At 52.6% G+C, this 18,559-nt stretch overlaps 2 protein-coding genes across 8 annotated transcripts in view; one reads left to right on the forward strand and one right to left on the reverse strand.

Moving 5' to 3' along the window:
* Nucleotides 1-6,662: 6,662 nt before the first annotated feature.
* Nucleotides 6,663-14,791, forward strand: Coro6 (coronin 6). Of its 5 annotated transcripts, none has more exons than XM_029545978.1 (11): nt 6,663-6,987; nt 8,088-8,346; nt 9,980-10,102; nt 10,508-10,637; nt 10,731-10,912; nt 11,535-11,654; nt 12,575-12,679; nt 12,770-12,915; nt 13,218-13,275; nt 13,367-13,597; nt 13,687-14,782. In XM_029545978.1, the coding sequence occupies exons 2-11, from the start codon at nt 8,149-8,151 to the stop codon at nt 13,810-13,812; spliced, it is 1,419 nt and encodes a 472-aa protein (XP_029401838.1). In that variant the 5' UTR covers nt 6,663-6,987; nt 8,088-8,148; the 3' UTR covers nt 13,813-14,782. The 5 variants fall into 5 exon arrangements, with proteins under 5 accessions (XP_029401838.1, XP_029401837.1, XP_021068291.1 ...); XM_021212632.2 differs by lacking the exon at nt 11,535-11,654 and adding an exon at nt 12,056-12,175 and having other exon boundaries at nt 6,666-6,987; nt 13,690-14,791; XM_029545976.1 differs by lacking the exon at nt 11,535-11,654 and adding an exon at nt 12,056-12,175 and having other exon boundaries at nt 6,668-6,987.
* A 3-nt stretch (nt 14,792-14,794) lies between these two features.
* Nucleotides 14,795-18,559, reverse strand: part of Ankrd13b (ankyrin repeat domain 13B) — a 19,271-nt gene continuing 15,506 nt past the window's right edge. The window contains exons 8-15 of one of the 3 annotated variants that reach the window (XM_021212593.2): nt 18,344-18,425; nt 17,827-17,891; nt 17,600-17,730; nt 17,330-17,487; nt 17,044-17,196; nt 16,766-16,929; nt 16,619-16,695; nt 14,795-16,132 (exon numbers count right to left, since the gene is read on the reverse strand). In XM_021212593.2, coding sequence (XP_021068252.1) covers nt 15,904-16,132; nt 16,619-16,695; nt 16,766-16,929; nt 17,044-17,196; nt 17,330-17,487; nt 17,600-17,730; nt 17,827-17,891; nt 18,344-18,425 — 1,059 coding nt within the window. In that variant the 3' untranslated portion in view covers nt 14,795-15,903. Of the gene's footprint in view, nt 16,188-16,273; nt 16,403-16,618; nt 16,696-16,765; nt 16,930-17,043; nt 17,197-17,329; nt 17,488-17,599; nt 17,731-17,826; nt 17,892-18,343; nt 18,426-18,559 lie in introns of those variants that run through there. The other 2 variants (XM_029545974.1, XM_029545975.1) reach the window with 2 other exon arrangements.

Below are 18,559 nucleotides of genomic sequence, written 5' to 3' on the forward strand. Positions count from 1 at the left end.
TTGGATGGCAAGATCATTTTATTATTTTTTATTTTTTAAAAATTCAAACCTCAAAAAAATTTTTTTTCAAAGAGCACCTTTATCAAAGGCAAATTGCTGTTTTTCAATCAACTGCCACCTGTCTCTTCTCATTTTTCCCTCTGAGAAAAGACATGCCTGTTTGGTTGAAGGAAAGAAACAGATGGGGTAGGTGGCACTGAAGCTGGGAACTGGAGATGCTCGCCCAGGCCTGAGGCGACCTATCTGCTGAAGGGCAGAGGGAAGTCACCGCTCTCAGCCCTCTTTTGGAGTCTGTGAAGTTGTAGGCTCTGCTTTGCTTTACCAGGCAATTGAGACTCCCATTTCTTCTGATATTCCGAAAGGCATCAATCATTACAGGAAAAGGAGTGGTAATTGTCCTATTGATAGAAACCTATGAAGCAAATAATTTTCCCCAAGAAAACAATCTGAAAGTCAAAGGGAACCCTAATCGAAATTCAAGGTCATCTGTAGAGAAATGCATTAAGAGAGAAGGTGGGGTCAAAGGTGGAAATGCAGCCCCTGAGTTGCTTGGGGGGGGGGGGGGGAGGCACAGTGGACTCCACCCAGGTGAGTCCTGGCCCTGCCTGCAGGATCCCCGCCTGCTGGATGACAGGCTCTGCCACCGCCTCCCGACTAAAGACCTGGAAACAGGCTTGAAAAACAGCAAAGTTAGTGTGTTCTTGTAAAATGAATACGTACTGTGGGGTTTTAACCCTGTTACTTGAATACTCTGTGGGCCTTCAGAGTTTAAAGGTCGTGGTTTTCCAATTGTTTTCTTCTCTCCTGCTGTTTTCCCATCCTACCCTTTTCTTAATTTCACAAATTATATTTTGTTACATTACATACATAGAACCTATTATCACTTGACACACAAGTTTTTTTCCCCTAATTTTTCCTAAAAGGTTTGTCGTTCCTCTACAGTTCATACACAGTATTTATGTACATAATGTCACTTTTTTAATGTTTCATGGTTGATATTGTGGGTCTTTTGATTTATTCTTGTTAAGGAGTAGAGTTGCAACTGGAAAAGAGACAGACTCCAGAAATAAACTGGTAGTTTTTGGTAGAAATCTTTATTTGTTTTAAATGAAAACTTGTCATTGCCAGCTCCTGCCAAATTAAGTACTTCCTCTTAAGAAACCCCTGCAGGCTCCCACTAGATCACACTGAACGCTGGCTTCTGTTTGAGGCTGAAGTCCCAGATCACTGTTTGCCAGTAATTGAAGCACAGCCAGATATGTGTCTTCGCTGCCCAAACTAGTAGGCTCCCTGTGTGCGGCTGAGAGGCTGGGGCGGCTCAGCCAAGGGCACAGATCCCACTGAGGATACCATTGCTTTGTTGCTGGTCTGCTGCTCTTTAACACTGGCCTATGTACTGCAAATATGCCTCTGAGAATAGAACAGAAAACATCTGGGGATAACCAACACAGCTCAGCAAAACTGAAGAAGTCTACAAATTTGCTTCCTGCTTGCTTTTGTTGATGTCAGAATTGCTGAGGATTGTCTGGGTAGGAGCCAGGGACTTAGGTTTTTGATTCATCATAGCCCTAGTTAGAAATAAACAGACACACAGGTTATCATTATAGGCAGACTTTGGAGGGAGCAGGTAGTAGGATGCAGGAGAAGTAGACTGCAGCCATTTTCAAGTGCTCCAGAGCTGGGAGTTCCCTTGCCATAAAAAAACTCTGGTTGGTTCTGACATTACTGCCAGGAAGCAGCAACCACCTGCGGAAAATATGTGGTATAGAAGTTATATATACCTGTGCTGTCTTTCGGTAGTTTCTTTAAATGTTGCATCTCTGTGCATCTTGGGTATTTGTGTGTTGTCTCGTTAGGTGGTATGTTTCATTTTGAGGGAGACTTGGGAGGCAAGATGGTGGATTCCAGGACCTATTTGCTAAAGAATCCTGTCTACCAGTGTGATGGGAGGATGAGAAGTTATGATAGGGTGAGGAGTGTTTACATCAAGGTTGAGAGAGTGCATCACCAAAATTAATAATAAAAGCTGGGTGTAGTGGCTCACATCTGCAGTCCCAGCACTTGGGAGGCTGAGGCAGGAGGATCACTATGAGCTGGACACCAACTTCAGCTAGAGAGTGAGACCCTGTCTCAAGTAGCATCCATATGCCACATATTATCAGCAATGAACACTGCTCTCTCATCTCCCGGTGTAGAATATCCTCACTGCATCTCTCACAGCAGAGACTGAGAAAATGCCCAATGAGGACACTGGGGAGCAGATGGACAAACGACAACACCTGTTTTTGTTTTCAATATTTAAAGAATGGAAGAAACCATCTCCTGCTGTCTTCCTTCTCAATTGTGTTTCCTATCATTTAACTCACCTGCCTAGGTATCGTCTGCACAGGGTCTATAATTCAGCTATGCCAAAGGGTCTTGCCAGCCCTCCAAACCCCAGCACTTGGGTTGCTCCTAAGTCATGCTTATGGCTAAGGCAGGTGCATAATAAGCTGTTGAAGACTTTTTACTTTAGCATTTGATAATTTCAGATTGTCTGTCTGCTTTTTCTGTTCATGGAAAGCCTGGACCTAACTCTGACGAGCTGCTAAGCAGGAAAAACCTTGACCTCCTAACTAGTGCTTAACCTTTTGCTCAATGCCTCTGTCTCTCTTTACTGTTTTTAAGACCACAGTAGTCCTGTCAGTAGGTCTGGAAAAGTGTATAAGCATACACGTGGGCACTTAGACAGGGGAGCTGACATTTCAGTGCCTGGGCTAACAGCCCCAGGAGCAGGCAGGATTGGAGCTACAGCCTGACTACATTGAGCTATACCTGACTATAGGGAGAGGACCCCAGCCCTTTGTTGTTTTTGGAAACAGCAGCAGTGGGTGGTGTGGGCACAGTATAGTAGGGAGCACTTCATCTCAGTTTAGTTGCCTCTTGTTCTTTTGAACATATTCGTTTCTGTTCCTGCATCCCCACCTCTTCAGCATCTTAGTGTTTTCCTGCTCTGTACCTTTGTCTCTACTGCTATTTCCTTCTTTCTCATTCTGAGAACTACCAAGAGCTCCAGGGACAGCCTGGGGACACATCCCAGGCTCCAAGGTCTCCTGCTCCTGAGCCCAGATGTTTCCTCTGAGAGGCCTCTGACAGTGGCTCACAGGACTCTGCACCTGAGGTTCTCTTTCAGTAAAGATGTTCTGTGGGAGTTGGGTTTTTTTGTTTGTTTGTTTTTGTTTTTCTAAGCATTATGCAAAAAGTTTTAAGGGCATTTTAAAGAAAAGCCATTTTTTCTTGGCTTTTTCAAACAACTATCTGTGGATACTTTGTTTACTTTGTGAGTATTAAAATATGCATCATCGCTGTGGCCTCAGGCTCTGAAGCCATGGCTGTCCTATGAGTCCTCCCCCAGAGAAAATGCCATATTATTGTCAGCCTTTGTGGATAAGTGGGTCAAATGTGGGGCCTATCTCCTTCTGTGTCCTGCACTCGCATCCAGCAGTCCTTCCTTAGTGCTGGTGTGTCTCCATAGTGATGGTCGTGATGGTGAATGGATAGTATGATTGTTTGGTTTTCACTTTTTAACGGTAGACAAGGTGACATTCCGTTGTTTCAGCACCAATCCAACTTAAAAGATCATAGACTTCGTTATCCCTTCCAAACTAAAAGATCAAGCATGTATTGGACATAAGTGCGTTGCCTCGACTCATCCTCATCTGGCACCCATATTAGGAAAGGGCCTGCCACCAAAGCAGGAAGCTGCACGCTCCTCTCCCCAGGGCTTTGGGACCTCTTGATGCCATGAAGAGCTATTGCAAGGTGCTTCTGTACTGCTCCAGCCTCAAGCAGAGGTGACTAGGCCTGCTTCTGCTAGGAAGAGAACCAACCTCATCTCAGTGCCCCAGAGATCTAAGACAGGATTTCTAAACTGGAATCACCTCTTACCAGCTTGAAGAGCCCCACCCCACCCCAGGTATAGGGCTGGTGCTGCCATCGGCCTTCACAGCGATGCTGGTGGCAGCATCCTGTCTACAGAGAGCAAATACCCCAAATGGAAAGCTGAGAAACTGACACGTGTCCTAGTCAGTAAGCACACTGGGGAATGATGGGTTTTGTTTTATTTGATTGATTTGCTTGGTGTAGCAAAGGTGCCTTTCCTTCCCTCCCCCTTTAAACTTTGTTTTGTAAGACTTGTTTGAAACCCAAACAAGTCCAAAAGACTCGCACTGACTGTTACCTTTGTCCAGGCTGCCCCAAACTTCTCTCTGCTCTCATTTTATTAAAAGCAGGTGCTCCCTGGAATCTCTGGGACCTTTTTGAGGCATTCAAAGCAGAATATAAAGTGTGGTCTCATCTCCTTCCTTAATCCTGGTGGTTGGGATGTCCCACTTGTATCATAGTTGTTTTTATTATTACTGATGTGCTCCGCTGTTTTTAAATGTGAACTTGTGCGCAGATGTGCAGATTCAATGTTCTTGTTACAGATTGAATAAATTTTTATTTTGAAGACAAAATGTTTGTTTCAAGTGTAACAAAAGAGGGACGTGCTGAGGAAGGTGGGGGGTTAGAAAACAGCCCAGACAGCAGACAGACCAGCACACACTGAAGAACTTAATGTGGGGAAATAAACATATATAAACATACACAAATGTGTACATGCATTTGTTTATATGCATGTATATAACCTACCTTTCACAAAAGACTGCGTAGGAAACAGTTACAAAAAGTTGCAGACAATGAGACTCAAATCAGATGACCAGGCTGGGGACTTGGCTGGTCAAAGAGTCACTCACAGAAGCTGTCACCTGAATGTTAGAATGAATAAGCAAAATTATTCTCCCAGCTGTGGTGCAGAGTGACTGGTGTGGGACATCTGCGGTGACCTGCTCTAGCAGTGACTGGATTTGTTGGGTGAGTGACCTCACCAGACATTAACACAGAACAAACAAGTTTTCATCACAGTGAAATCTAGGCTGGGGAGAGGGCTCAGTGGTTAAGAGCACTGGCTGCTCTTCCAGAAAACCCAAGTTCAAATCCTACATGGCAGCTCATGACTGTCTATAACTCCAAGATCTGACATCTCACACACATGCATTCAGGCAAAAGGCAAATGCACATTAAAAAAAAAAAAGGCTACAAAACCCAAATACAGTACAATCCAAATATAGTACAGTTCAGCCCAAATACAGTATTATCTGGGGGAGCTCTATTAGTTGCCCAATCGTCAAACAAAATTTCTGATGTTTTCAAAGAAAATGCCAGCCTACTTCTTTCTGAGTCACCGAGTGGCACACTGCTATTCTCCAGTGGGTCTACATGATGGTGAAGGTATGATCACCTCACAAATATTCCAGGGGTGCTGGACTCCTGACCGACTAAATAGGTTCAGTCTTGACTTTGTAGCCAAAGCAAATGAACCAAGTTAGTCTCAGTTGTCAGATCTTGTTCAGGAAATTAGTTTGTGAAACACAATTCCTGTTAGCCTCATGGATTGCAGTTCAGAACCCACTGACAGTTCTATGGGGGAACCAAGCCCAGTGGCTTATTTGCCTGACTGGTGTTTTGTTTTTAATTTTGTGCGTGTGAGTATTTTCACTGCATGTATGTTGGTGCACCACATGTGTGTCTGGTACCAATGGAAGCTATTGGGAAGATATTAAATTCCCAAGAACCGACGTTAGAGATGGTTGTAAGCTGCTGTGTGGGTTCTGAGAACTGAACTTGGGTTACTAGAATGTGCCCCCAGAACAATATGAGCTAACCATGTACCTGGAATCTTAAAGACTCCATCCCTCTTTGAGGTTATGCACACATAGAAGCCATGAATTTTCTGTGTAGCGCCAACAATTTCTGGTTCTGTTCCTCTACAAGCCACTAATTGCCTAAACCCCTCCTGAGAAATAAGCCTATAGACACCCACGTGCTCATGGGTGTTCTCTCCCCCCGCCCCTCTCTCTCTCACACACACACACAGGTCTCTGGAAAACTGCACTACTGAGTCTATGTGCTGCCTAAAACTGGCCCCATACTGCTCTCCAGAACCTAAGATGGGAGGGAAGAAATCAAGAACTCGTGGGCAAGCATTGAATAAACAGCAACTCAAGAAACTGGCTGTATTTTAATCTTCTTGACCTTGAATACTACTCAAGACTGGGTCTTGGGGGTGAGGGATTCTGCCCTAAAATAAAGAGATCATCTCAAAGACCAGAGGGGCTAAACATCTTCAGAGTTGGTCTCTCGGACCTCTAAAATATGGCCAAATATCTGTGCCAATATCTTCCCCTTGAACCCGGTGCTGGGAGTTAGTTCACTTTTCTCTGCCTAACTTAAGCCGTGGCTCATAGAACCTTCTAATAGGGATGAAATGCCCATACCGGTGCCAATGTTTTAAGTTCTCAAACAATCGCCATCGATGTTAATAACAGCAGTAACCTCATCGATTGCCCTGGGCCAACCTAGACCCTCATCAAGTGACTGAGACGATTCCCCCAGAGTATCTTCTGGGGCCTCTTCGCGGCGGGTCGTGGCTGTTCGGGGACAACCCCGCCCGCTGGGAACGACTAAATTAGCTGCGCGATTGCGGCAGGAATGCGGCGTGCAGGCACCTGATCTCGCGCGGTGGCTCCCAGTCTCCGTGTCCCTCTTTGGACCAAGCGCCTCCCGAACCTGTATGCGAGGGACGGTGGCAGACACGAGGCACGAACACCCCGCAAGCGCACGCACACTTACTTTTCCCGTTTTACAGCGGAGTTGAGACGCTGGACTTTCCCGCGTTGGACAGGGCGTGGCCGCTCTGGCCTGGCCCTGCCCCCGTCCGGCCCCGCCCCCTCAGGTTGATGGCAGCAGCAGCTGGGACTGCAGCGGAGCCCGCAGCCGAGAGCCGCAGGCAGCGGCCGGAACACCCTGGCCCGGACGCACGGACGCCGCCTCCTCGGCCCTTCGCATACCCCAGCCCGCTCCGCAGAGGAGTCGCAGCGTGAGCACCTCCGCCCGGCTTAGGACCAGGTACCCCCCTCCCTGCCTCCGCCACCGCAGCCAACGGCGCGGGTGGGGTCTCTGGAGGGGGCAGAGGTCTGCGCCCCCCCTCTTCCGCCGCTAAATTCGGTCCGGCAGGGCGGACTTGGTGTCTATATTTGGCCGGACAGCGGCTGGCGAGGAGACACCTAGTCTCACACGAACGCACTGCCGGGGCAGGAGGCTGGAGGAGGGGGCGAGTAGGCCGGCCTTCAGGCCTGGGGCTGCAGAAGTGGTTTGAAGGGCACAAGGATGCCCGGGCAAGGGAGGGGCAGGAAGCGGTTGGCCTTTGGGAGAACCCGCTGTGTCCCCTTGGGAAGAGTAGCAAGCATAGCTAAGTTCCTAGCTCCAGAAACTGAGGTCGTAGCACCAGAAAGAGGACCTCACCTCCCCCCTGGTTGCACATCTGGTCCTTGCAGGTGGGGTCGAGGGCTCCCACCCTCAAGAGAACCGACTAGCCAGCCCGGGCATCGCACCCAAGAGGCTGGACCAAAGTATGGTATTTGTGTCAGATGACCATAGCCAGGTTTCCCCCCACCCCCACCCCACCCCGAGAAACGGGTGAGTGGGGAAATGGACAGAAGGAAGATCGGCCTGCTCCCACATACCCCACACCACGGGATGAATCTTCTGAAAACAGTAGGGAGCAGGGCTAACAGAAGGACCTCGTCTCTTGGCCAAACTGTAGAAAAAGACACATGGGCTTGAACTCTGTCAGCGATGTGAATATGGGATCTTGAGGGCTGCAGTCCTACCTAGCCCGGCAACTAGCCTTGAGCTACAGTCCACTGACTAAAAGAGAGGGTGTTGGGCGGGGAGCCTTTCAGAGAGACAAACACTTGCACACATGACTAGCAGCATGAGGGGACCCCCTGATATTCCTCCTCAAAACATCAGATCTTGTAGGAAGTTTTAACCCTGTGTCAGCCTCCTCTATCCCGGCTAGCCTGTGTGTAAAAAGCGGTGAGACTCCCCATCCTTGTCCCTCGTATTAAACAACATGAGACAGATGTCAAAAGCCAGCCTCCAACTTTGGTCCCTTTGAAGATCCTGGCCAGATAATCCTACTCACGCACTCCTCCCTCCCACAGCTCGCAGGATTAAGGACCAACGTGCCTCTAGACTCGGAGAATCCCTACCTTTGCCCCAGCCATGAGCCGGCGTGTTGTTCGGCAGAGCAAGTTCCGCCATGTATTTGGTCAGGCAGCAAAGGCTGACCAAGCCTATGAGGACATCCGGGTATCCAAGGTCACATGGGACAGCGCCTTCTGTGCCGTCAACCCCAAATTTCTAGCCATTATTGTGGAGGCTGGAGGTGGAGGTGCCTTCATCGTCCTGCCTCTGGCCAAGGTGAGGGGTGAGGGAAAGAAAGCAGTTGGGCAGGCACTGGCTGCGGTCTCTGGGATATATCCCACACTAGCCTTTTCTCACTGAAGTCCAGGCCTCCAGAAGGGCAGTCTGTGTGGATTAGGTATTCTGTCTTTGCCAAACCCACTCAAAGAAGGGTGGAGAACAGCAACATCAGGGTGACCTGGGCCAGCTCTCTAGGCTGCGGAGCACTGTGTTCCTAGCAGAATTCAAGATGGGAGTTAGTGATGGAGACGGTTGTGCAGCAGGCCAAAGTCAGTCAGACTCTAACCTTATCTTTCCCTAGTGTCAGAGAAAGACAGAGTCAGAGAGATGGAGACCCACAGACACACACAGAAACAGAGACAGAGGGACAGATATACAAACACACACACACAGAGAGAGAGAGAGAGAGAGAGAGAGAGAGAGAGAGAGAGAGAGAGAGAGAGAGAGAGTTCAAACTCTGATCCTGGGAGTGGGATGAAACTAAAAAGAGAAATTACAATAATCAGAGTCTTCCCTCCCCTGCACATGAGGGAAAGGGCCAGGCACTAACTGCCACCTTTGCAGACACGTAGCCATCTGTACCCCAGGAGAGATACCCCAAAGCATAACCTTGACCTAGATACTGAGCCCTATAACTTGCTAAAGAAGACCTCACAAGTGGTGGGGTCAGGTCAGGCCTGACAATAGCCTATGACTCACGCTGGACAATGCAGACACCATCCAGAGACACCATCCCAAGGGCTCACATTTCAGCCCGAGCCACCTCCTCCCCTGGTGCAACTGCCATTTCAATGCCATTTAGTCACCCTCTCTCCCAGACTGTGTGCCTTGGGCCAATGCCAACCCCTGCAGAGTCTTCAGAGCTCCCACAACTTACTCATGAAGACAAAAAGAAAAGCGAGTGCCAGCTCCTGGTCAGGGATACTCAGCACCAAGACTGCCTGCCTGCTGTCTGTGGCTCCAGGGTGAAACCAAGGGAGAGGTCTGTGCCAGGGGCTAAGCCACTACGGTCAGGGTCACTCACTTAGACCTCTCTCCAGGGGTTTGCCAAAGGTACTCCAACTTGGGGGACAGGCTCAAATACATCCTCCTCACAGGGTGTGTGGGTACATGCCCGTATGCCGCTGGGAAGACCAATGCAAGACCAGCCTAGGCTAATAAACATAATGAGACTTTGTGTTAAAAACAAAAAACAAAAACAAACAAACAAACAAAACACTGGACCTTAATTTGAGTCTGGGTTCCATGTCCTGCTGTGGGTCCTTGGTTAGGTCGGCCTGTCTCTCTGAATCAGACTCCCTAATACAAAGGCTTTCACACTGTGCATCTCCAGCAAAGTTCAAGGAGTGGACTGGGGGTGGGGGTGGGGTTAGATTCTGGAAAAGGTCTGCAAAGAGAAAACTAATAACATAGAATCGAGAGGTAAACAAATCTACTGCCCACTCCAAAACCACATACAGGAGGGCAAGGGCCTGGGATGTAGCTCACTGGTTGACCATTTACTTAGCAAGTGCCGGGCCCTGGGTTCCATTCCCAGCAGTGCTTGTGCATGCACACACACACACACACACACACACACACACACACACGAATGACAGTAATCCCATATCTCCCTCTCTGACCCCTCCAGACAGGACGAGTGGATAAGAACTACCCACTGGTCACTGGGCACACTGGCCCTGTGCTGGACATTGACTGGTGCCCACACAATGACAACGTCATCGCCAGTGCCTCAGATGACACCACTGTCATGGTAGGAGACTAGTGGATGCTGCCAAGCTGGGCTGGGGAATGGGGAGGTGTCTCACCTGTGCTGGGGAAGGTGATGGAAGGGGCAGAGGCCGGGAGCTCTGCCCTGTCCTGCTCAGTTCCCAGATTATTTTTAGTTAAATACATACCCGCGCCCTCCCAGAGTGCACTGCCTAGAACTAATTATAACCATGGATAACTTGGAGCCCTAAGAGCAGGGGTACAGCACTCTGAAGTTTTCTTGACAGAGTGAGGCGGTCTTTGGAGAGCTCACAACTGCTGCTTCGCGGTGCTGGTACCACCAAGGTTTTTCCTGTATTTGACCCGAACCACTCAAGAAGTCCAATAGCACTAAGTGGGCGGAGCCATCTTTGAATCCCACCTACTTGTTGCCTCTCTTCCTACCTAGGTGTGGCAGATTCCAGACTACACCCCTGTGAGAAACATCACAGAACCTGTCATCACACTCGAGGGCCACTCCAAGCGTGTGGGCATCCTATCTTGGCATCCTACTGCCAGGAATGTCCTGCTCAGTGCAGGTCTGGGGTGGGGCTAAGGAGGGTCCCTACTATAGATGAGGGTGGGAGTGAGGAAGGTGGGCCTCGGATGATATGCCTGGTCACTCTGGACAGGTGGTGATAATGTGATCATCATCTGGAATGTGGGCACTGGGGAGGTACTGCTGAGCCTGGACGACATACACCCTGACGTCATCCACAGTGTGTGTTGGAACAGCAATGGTAGCTTGCTGGCCACCACATGCAAGGACAAGACCTTGCGCATCATTGACCCCCGGAAGAGTCAAGTGGTTGCGGTGAGTGCCTGGCCTGGCTGCCTACTCCCTAGCTAGCTAGCACCCTTTGTTTAACACGAGCTGTTAGTGCCTGATGCCCAGTCATCAGAGCCTCTGGTCCCAGCTTTTACCTGTTTTATCCCTACTTCCGAGATTAGTCGTGACCCAACCCCCTCCGCACCCCTTGCAGGCTCAACAGCCTCAATCCCTACCCTGAGTAAACTCCCAGACTGCAACCCGGTTCGCTCCCCTCCCATACATCTAAGAGCTCCGAGAAGGGCTCCTTGCTTTGAGGAGGGAGAAGCTGGAAACTCCATCCTCCAACCAGAACCTGCATGAAACCTGAGCTCCAGGACCCTCTCCTCTCAGATATCCAACGCCATCTTCCAGGGTCTGGGGCCTGACTACCGAGACCTGGCCCCCTTTCCACCCATTGATTGACCTACTGGGTGGGAATGAAATAACCCTCAAGCGTTACTTGTCCCAGTTGGGTGCCCTGGGAGGCCAGTGGCCTTGTCCTGGCCAGCCTCCTTCTAACCTGGGATGTCGGGTGCCTGCATGTCTGCTCGGAGCACAGGCGCGGCGCGGCTGGGAGCGGGAGGGCGGGTGGGCGGGCACTCTAACCCACTAACCCTGCGAGCAGGAGCGAGCCCGGCCTCACGAGGGCGCCCGCCCACTGCGGGCCGTCTTCACCGCAGACGGGAAGCTGCTCAGCACCGGCTTCAGCAGGATGAGTGAGCGGCAACTCGCACTCTGGGACCCGGTAGGCCAGGCGGAGGCGGGCTCATTGGCTCGCTTTGCAGGCTCAACCAGGAGCACCCTCCTGAGTGGTAGCCCAACCCAAGAGGCCCAAGTGGAGTACGGGGCTCCCTTGTGGGTAGAACACTACTGCAACGCTAGGATGCCTGCAGACATCACCCGCCCCAGGGATCAGCCTTTGAGGGTGCATAAGGACTGGAACCTGCTGAGAGCTCCAGGTCTCCTGCTCTCTCACAGCCCTGATCTCCAGGCCATGGTCCTGCCACTGACCTCGGAGAAGCTGCGTTCTTAGAACTCCTTTTCCCCACCCCCACCCCACACTCAGGTTGGCAAGGTTGCTCAGTTTTCCATCTCCCGAAGGCAGGCAGCAAGGTGATGCTCCTCCCTTCTCCCCCTTCCTCCCAGGAGAGGTTTGCAGCCCACGAGGGGATGAGACCCATGAGGGCTGTCTTCACGCGGCTGGGTCATATCTTCACCACGGGATTCACCCGCATGAGCCAGCGAGAGCTAGGCCTGTGGGACCCGGTAACACAGCTGGAGGCTTGGGATGTGTGCCCCGGGGGCTGGCATCACGGGCGAGGGGCCAGATGCCCCGCACCCGCAGGGTATGCCCATTCCGACAGGGCTGAAGGTTGCTGCCACCTCACACCCAACAATGCCCAGTTTTGCTGCGTCGCCTGAAGGAGCTCGCGCTGGCGCCCCCTCCTGGTGATGCCTAGTCCCTGGGGGTGGTTTGCTGTGACTGCATGCAACCGCACAGGGTGTTCCTGTGCGAGGGAAAGGGAAAGATGCGTCTAGGAGAAGAGCCTGTAGCTCTCACCAGAACTGTCTTGGAAACGCATGGGATTTGGGGTGGCCATAAAGCGAATTCTGATGTAACCCGAGAGGAGGAGCAGGGCTGGTCACTCTCCCTGTGCTCGGCAGAACAATTTCGAAGAGCCAGTGGCCCTGCAGGAGATGGACACAAGCAACGGAGTGTTACTACCATTCTACGATCCTGACTCAAGCATCGTCTACTTGTGTGGCAAGGTGCTGGAGGCTGGGCTGGAAGAACCAGGGCCAGGATGAAGATGTGAGCACTCTGTCTGGCAGTGCCATCTAAACTGGCTGGTTTTGCAGGGTGACAGTAGCATTCGGTACTTTGAAATTACGGAAGAACCACCTTTCGTGCATTATCTGAACACATTTAGCAGCAAAGAACCGCAACGGGGTATGGGTTTCATGCCCAAGCGGGGACTGGATGTCAGCAAATGTGAAATCGCCAGGTCAGCACTTTTGTCCCTCCTGCCCCCCCCCCCCCGCCTCTGTTCCTCATGTCAGCTCCGGGGCTCCCCCTAATTGTGCTGTTCTTTGGGAAAAAGAAAGGAGCCATACTAGTATTTTTCAGTGACAGTCCCAGCACTGTCCCACTAGCCTGACATTCCAACAGAGGTGTTTTAACCCAACACTGATAATGTGTGAATGGTAGTTACTCGGCGTGTTGACTTTCAACACCTTAGTCACAGACATAGGGATTTTAAAAAGGATGGGGAGTCGGCAGGAATGTTGAATTCCCCCTTCCTCATAGGTTCTACAAGCTGCACGAACGAAAGTGTGAACCCATCATCATGACTGTACCTCGAAAGGTGAGGAAGGAGGGCGTTGGCTGGGAAGCATCAAAACACAGCCATCCAGCACTCAGCTCACACAGGCCCTCCTGTCCACCCATCTCCTCAGTCAGACCTGTTCCAGGATGACCTATACCCAGACACGCCTGGCCCCGAGCCTGCCCTGGAAGCTGATGAGTGGCTATCGGGTCAGGATGCAGAACCTGTGCTCATTTCGCTGAAGGAAGGCTACGTTCCTCCCAAACATCGTGAGCTCCGGGTCACCAAACGCAACATCCTAGATGTGCGCCCGCCGGCCAGTCCTCGGCGCAGCCAGTCCGCCAGCGAGGCCCCCTTGTCGGTAAGCTCTGAGACTTGACCACGCCGACCCTGACTCTATTACCTGCCTCCTGCTCTCTGCCATGGTCTCTTTTGTCTCCCACATTCCAGCAGCAGCACACCCTGGAGACATTGCTGGAGGAGATCAAGGCCCTCCGAGAGCGAGTGCAGGCCCAAGAGGAGCGCATCACTGCATTGGAAAACATGCTCTGTGAGCTGGTGGACGGCACGGACTAGCACTGCATACGCACTGTGAAGCTCTGCACACTGCAGACCCAATGGGGCAGGGCGCACCGATAGGCAGCACAGGCTTTTGGTCTGGAACTCTGCACCCTGCCTCGTGGGGTTGGAATTAGGGCAGAGACCAGAAAAGAAACTCCATCTCCCACAAGAGGCCTGAACACACAGATCTTAAGTGGCAGGGACTGAGCACCATACTAGGTCCCCAGACATTGCAAGATCAGGCCTCGGGGAAGCCTGGGGTAATGTGGCCTTAGCAGTGGTGCTTCATGGTGAGGTGGTGTCCCTCTCTGTCCCTTACCCTGGGCAGGGGAAGTGCTTAGTATTAGCATGATCCTGGGGATACTGAGGGGCCTAGGCCTGACCTCACAGGAATGGCGATTCAACAGATATCCCCAGAACCTCAGGAAATTTCCAGTATTTCTCCTAATAAGCAGCACCCAGTTTCTATTGCCAGAAGGGCTTAACCCACTGGCTTCAACCATAAGTCTATGGCAGAGGGCTCTTCCCATCTTCCCACTTCCAAAGACGGCAGCTTCTTGGAGACAAACAGACCCCACCAGAGAAATCTCAGGAGAACTGGCACACAGAAGCAGGTTCAACACACACACACACACACACACACACACACACACACACACACACACACACCAGCACTCTGCTAACTCTTTTAGAAACACTGAGGCATTATTAATGAAATACTTCACTAAGTACAAGTCTGTGCCTCCCGCACGGAGAACCAATATGCCACCCCCATTCCCCAAAGCACCATGAGGGAACCAGGTCTTGCCCAAACTAGGGGGCACCTCCGTCCCTTTTGGAAGCCCAAGGAGACTTAGCAAATGCAAACTGGACTGAGGACCCACCTGGCAGCTTTTTATCCCAGGTCATCCATCTTTGCATTGAGGTTCCCAATCCCCCACCCACCCCCCACCCCCCGTGGGCACTTCTCCCCAATAAAGTTAGGTAGGACTGCATCTGGTTTGAAACCGCTTTTATTTGTGCCTCAGAATCAGTCTGGTGCCCCTGGCATCAGGGAAGGGAAGAGGAAGAACAATGTCGCTTTGTTGCTCTTTTCTTGACCCCCTTTTGTGCCCCTTCTGAGCCCCTGGCAGAGAGAAGCCAGCCAGAAGGCAGCCCAGGACAAGGGTGTGGCCCCTGCTTCATGGGGCCTGTGCTTCTTTAGGTGGGTAGGGTGGAAAAGGGAGAGCCGGGGTTAGCACCATTGGATAAAGGGTGTTAGTCGGCCCCTGAATGGGGGCAAGAGGGGTGCACAACCACAGAGGGCTAGCAGCAGCTGGTAAGAAGGGGTGGGTGGTGACAGTGGTGCCAGGGCCCTCATCAACCCTTTTGTGTCGGGTCTAGTGCTTGCCCCCAAGCCGATATGCTGCCCCATTCCCCAAGGCACCGTGGGGGAACCAGGCCTTGCCCAAACTAGGGGGCACCTTAGGCACACTTCCTGATCACAAGAAAAACGTGCTGCGGGCATGGGTTCCAATTCCTGGCTGCCTAAGGAGAAGCTAGGACCACCCTGAGACACAGGACAGGTGTGAGGACTGGGGGGGGGGGGGGGGCACCCCGCTAAGTGCACTTGACGCTGAAATGCCGGGGTGGGGAGGAGCTGGGCCCTTGACGTGCTGGTTTGTGTCTGGGACAAAGCAGCGCGACACAGCACGCAGGGCGATCAGCTGCCTCCCAGGGGTGAAGAGCTGAGATGCGAAGGCTTCAGGGACAGTGTCCTGGAGAGGGGTCAATGAGCAAGAAGGAGGACCAGCCATAAGGAACAAGGGACGGGACAGTGCTCCTCTCAAGGATTCGTTTCCTTTTCAATACCACCTGCCTCCGCCCTTGGACAGAGCTGAGCCCAGAGAAGCGGATTAGGGGTCACCGTACAGCAAAGCAGGGAGACCAGCACGCCTCTAGGGCTCTGGCCTGGAAAGTTATTCCACGCCTGTATCAAACCCCTGGCATCTCAAGCCTGATGCGCTGCTACACCCCCAATGCAATGGCTCCAGACTCCAGCAGCCGCTCGGCAGGTGCGCAGACCCGGGTCCTGCGTGGAGTGGGCGAGGGTCCCAGCAGGAGGCGCTACTGTTCGGTCAGCGAGAGCCGCAGGATCCGCTCCAACTCTTCCTCCTCCTGGCGCACTCGCCGCCGCCTCTCCTCCTGCTCCTGAGCGGATAACTCCATAGCCAGCCGCAGCTGCTCGTCGTAGCTCCGGAACACATGGCTGCTGGAGCCGGGACCTGGGCTGGGCCGAGGGCTGGGCACTGGAGCCGGGGGCATGGGCTGGCGCTGCGGCGTGGGTGGGGCGCTCCTGGGGGCGGGGAGGATTTGTCGAGCGCTCCCCGCTCCCGGCACACCTGGGACACCTGCTCGTAAGCGGGGCAGGAGACATCGTGGAGGTCCCAGGGCTGGGCAGGCTTGCCACCCTCTTGGGGAAGCCATGAGTCTCGCTGGGCTGTCCTGGCCCCACCCAGTGGTGGCAGATCCCAGGTCCCGCCAACCTGTCTGTTGCTGAGGGTCTGAAGGTCCAGGGAGCTAGGTCCCTGATCTCTGCACATGCCTGGAGCACTGGCCACCCTCCCTGTGCCAGGAAAGGGGGTTGGCAGAAGCCATCTCGATAACTGGTTCTCGATACCAGGTGGAGCCCTGTTGAAGGCACTGAGGGTTCTCTGGGCCTAGTAGGGTTCCGGTGTCACTGTGCAGTATGATGGCTTAGTGAGGGTCTCTGTGCATGTGGGTCTGGGGTAGAAGAGGGAACAGGCACCTCTAGGTTCTCTTTGGCCTCGTGGGCACTGACCTGTCCTGTCGGCGGCCTTCATAGGACATGGGGTGGGTGCCTGGCTTGCTGTTGGTTAGCGCCTCCCAGATGGTGACCTGAAAGGAAAAGCCTGTTAGCTGGGCCTGCCTGCCCTCGCTGTAGCTTGGAGTGGCATCAGGAACACACCTGGTCATACTCACTGCCCGCCTCAAGCAGGCTCTGTTGGATGGCAAACTGCAGCAGGTCATCATCTTCATCACGAGGCGCAGCCTCTCGCTGGCCGCCCAGCACACTGTAGCCGCGTGGGGCCTCGAACAGTGCGGGGGAGATCTCACAGGCACGGCAGGAGGCTGGAGGCGTGGGCCAGGGGTCAGGTGTGGGCTGGGCTCACCCCTTGGTGTCTGGGAGGGAAATGGAGCCGAGCTTGGGAAGGGTAGGACCCTGTGGGGAGTGGAGAGTCTCACTGGTAGAGCTGGAGCTGCTGACGCTGGAAGAGTCACTGCCAGGGGAGGGTGTCTCGCTGCTGGGGCTACCTCGCACCGAGGGTACTGGCTCATCGCAGCCATTGAGGTTCCCGAAGGTGATGCGGGCGTTGAGGATGTGAAAAATCGGGATTTCTGAGGATAAGGTCGCTATTAGGCACTGTCATCTAGCCCCTCCCTCAGACCTAGGCCCCAGATTGCCTCTAAACCGCATCCTCTCCCAGCGGCTGAGGAGAAACTGGGCTGGGGTGTGGGGTGGGTGGCTTACCAATCTTGACTGGGAAGCCAGGAGGCAGGCGCAACGTGATGAAGTCCCGGAGCTTGGCAAAAAGTGCATTGCTGACAGCCATGAGGTCAATGATGGGAGCCACCTGCTCACACAGGGACAGGGGGTGCTCCTCACACAGCCACAGCTTGGCCTTGAACCTGGTTCCCCAGATCCCAAGGGGTAAGGGAAGCTGTAGGAAGGCATGGCCTCCTAACACCTCCTGGACCCCTGCCCTGCCCATCCCTCCCCAGGAAGAGCAGGGGGCCTCACTTCTGCGTCTTGGTGGTCAGCTCCATGGGACGGCCCATGGCCCGGTTGCCAAGCTCAAAGTTGGGGTTGAAGTATTCCTCTGCAGTGATGGCGGGGGGGTTGGCTTGGCTCAGAGTCTGAGTGATCAGGGTCTGTACCACACAGGTCACAGTAAGCAGGGTACCGCCCAAACCTCTTAAGACATATCCCCACCCTTCAGGACGATAAAACCCCTGGTACTCACTCACCCCATTTTGGGGTCCCCCATGCTGCTCGGCAATTCCCAGGAAGGACTGCAGAGGTGTCTTACAACCTAGAAAGAATGTGGGGTCTCAAGGGATACTGAAGCCCCAACACACGGGTGCCTGGGGTAGGGTGTGGGTAGCTCGTGCATTCCACATCCCTAGCTACTTTCACCTAAAAATGATGAGGACTCTTGAGAACAGGACTCAGGACCACGGTGGCAAGGCTCCCTGACTTTTCTACTCAGGCTTTGAGACAGATGACTAGATTAGCCTCGGAATGGTATGCATGACATTTCTCTCCTAACTGCAATATAGACATTAGTAATCAAACACTGAGCCCAAATGAGGCCCAGGATCTTCTTTGCAGTATGTTACACAGCTATTTGAATTGAAATCCATTTGTCTGTCTGAGCCATCCTGGCACTGGGCTGCCAGGGGATGCTGTTGGGGACACCCAGATGGGAGGTGTCCCTCCCATCCTACAGCATCTCTCCTCATTTGCCTCAAGCTCATTCATTACCTTTGACTTTGCCTTTATGTTGTTCCGAAAGATGCTCTGTCCGTGTCCTGGTGATGAGCTCCACATTGGAGGCCCCATATACCTAAGGACAGAGACAAAGAGGTCTGGAGACAGCTCTGGTACCCACGCTCAAGGGAATTCCAAACACTCCCACCCCAAACACTCTAACCCCAACTCTGGGTATATTAGCAAATAAATACGGTAAACTATTCATCC

This window comes from Mus pahari, chromosome 14 (assembly GCF_900095145.1).
Source record: "Mus pahari chromosome 14, PAHARI_EIJ_v1.1, whole genome shotgun sequence".
Taxonomy (NCBI): Eukaryota; Metazoa; Chordata; class Mammalia; order Rodentia; family Muridae; genus Mus; species Mus pahari.

What these genes read in the sequence shown, in the direction of transcription:
- Coro6 (XM_029545978.1), top strand. Translation starts at nt 8,149, where the DNA reads ATGAGCCGGCGTGTTGTTCGGCAGAGCAAGTTCCGCCATGTATTTGGT. An exon ending in CAGATGACACCACTGTCATG is followed by an intron (nt 10,103 to 10,507) that starts GTAGGAGACTAG and finishes CTTCCTACCTAG; the next exon opens with GTGTGGCAGATTCCAGACTA. An exon ending in AGCAAATGTGAAATCGCCAG is followed by an intron (nt 12,916 to 13,217) that starts GTCAGCACTTTT and finishes CCTTCCTCATAG; the next exon opens with GTTCTACAAGCTGCACGAAC.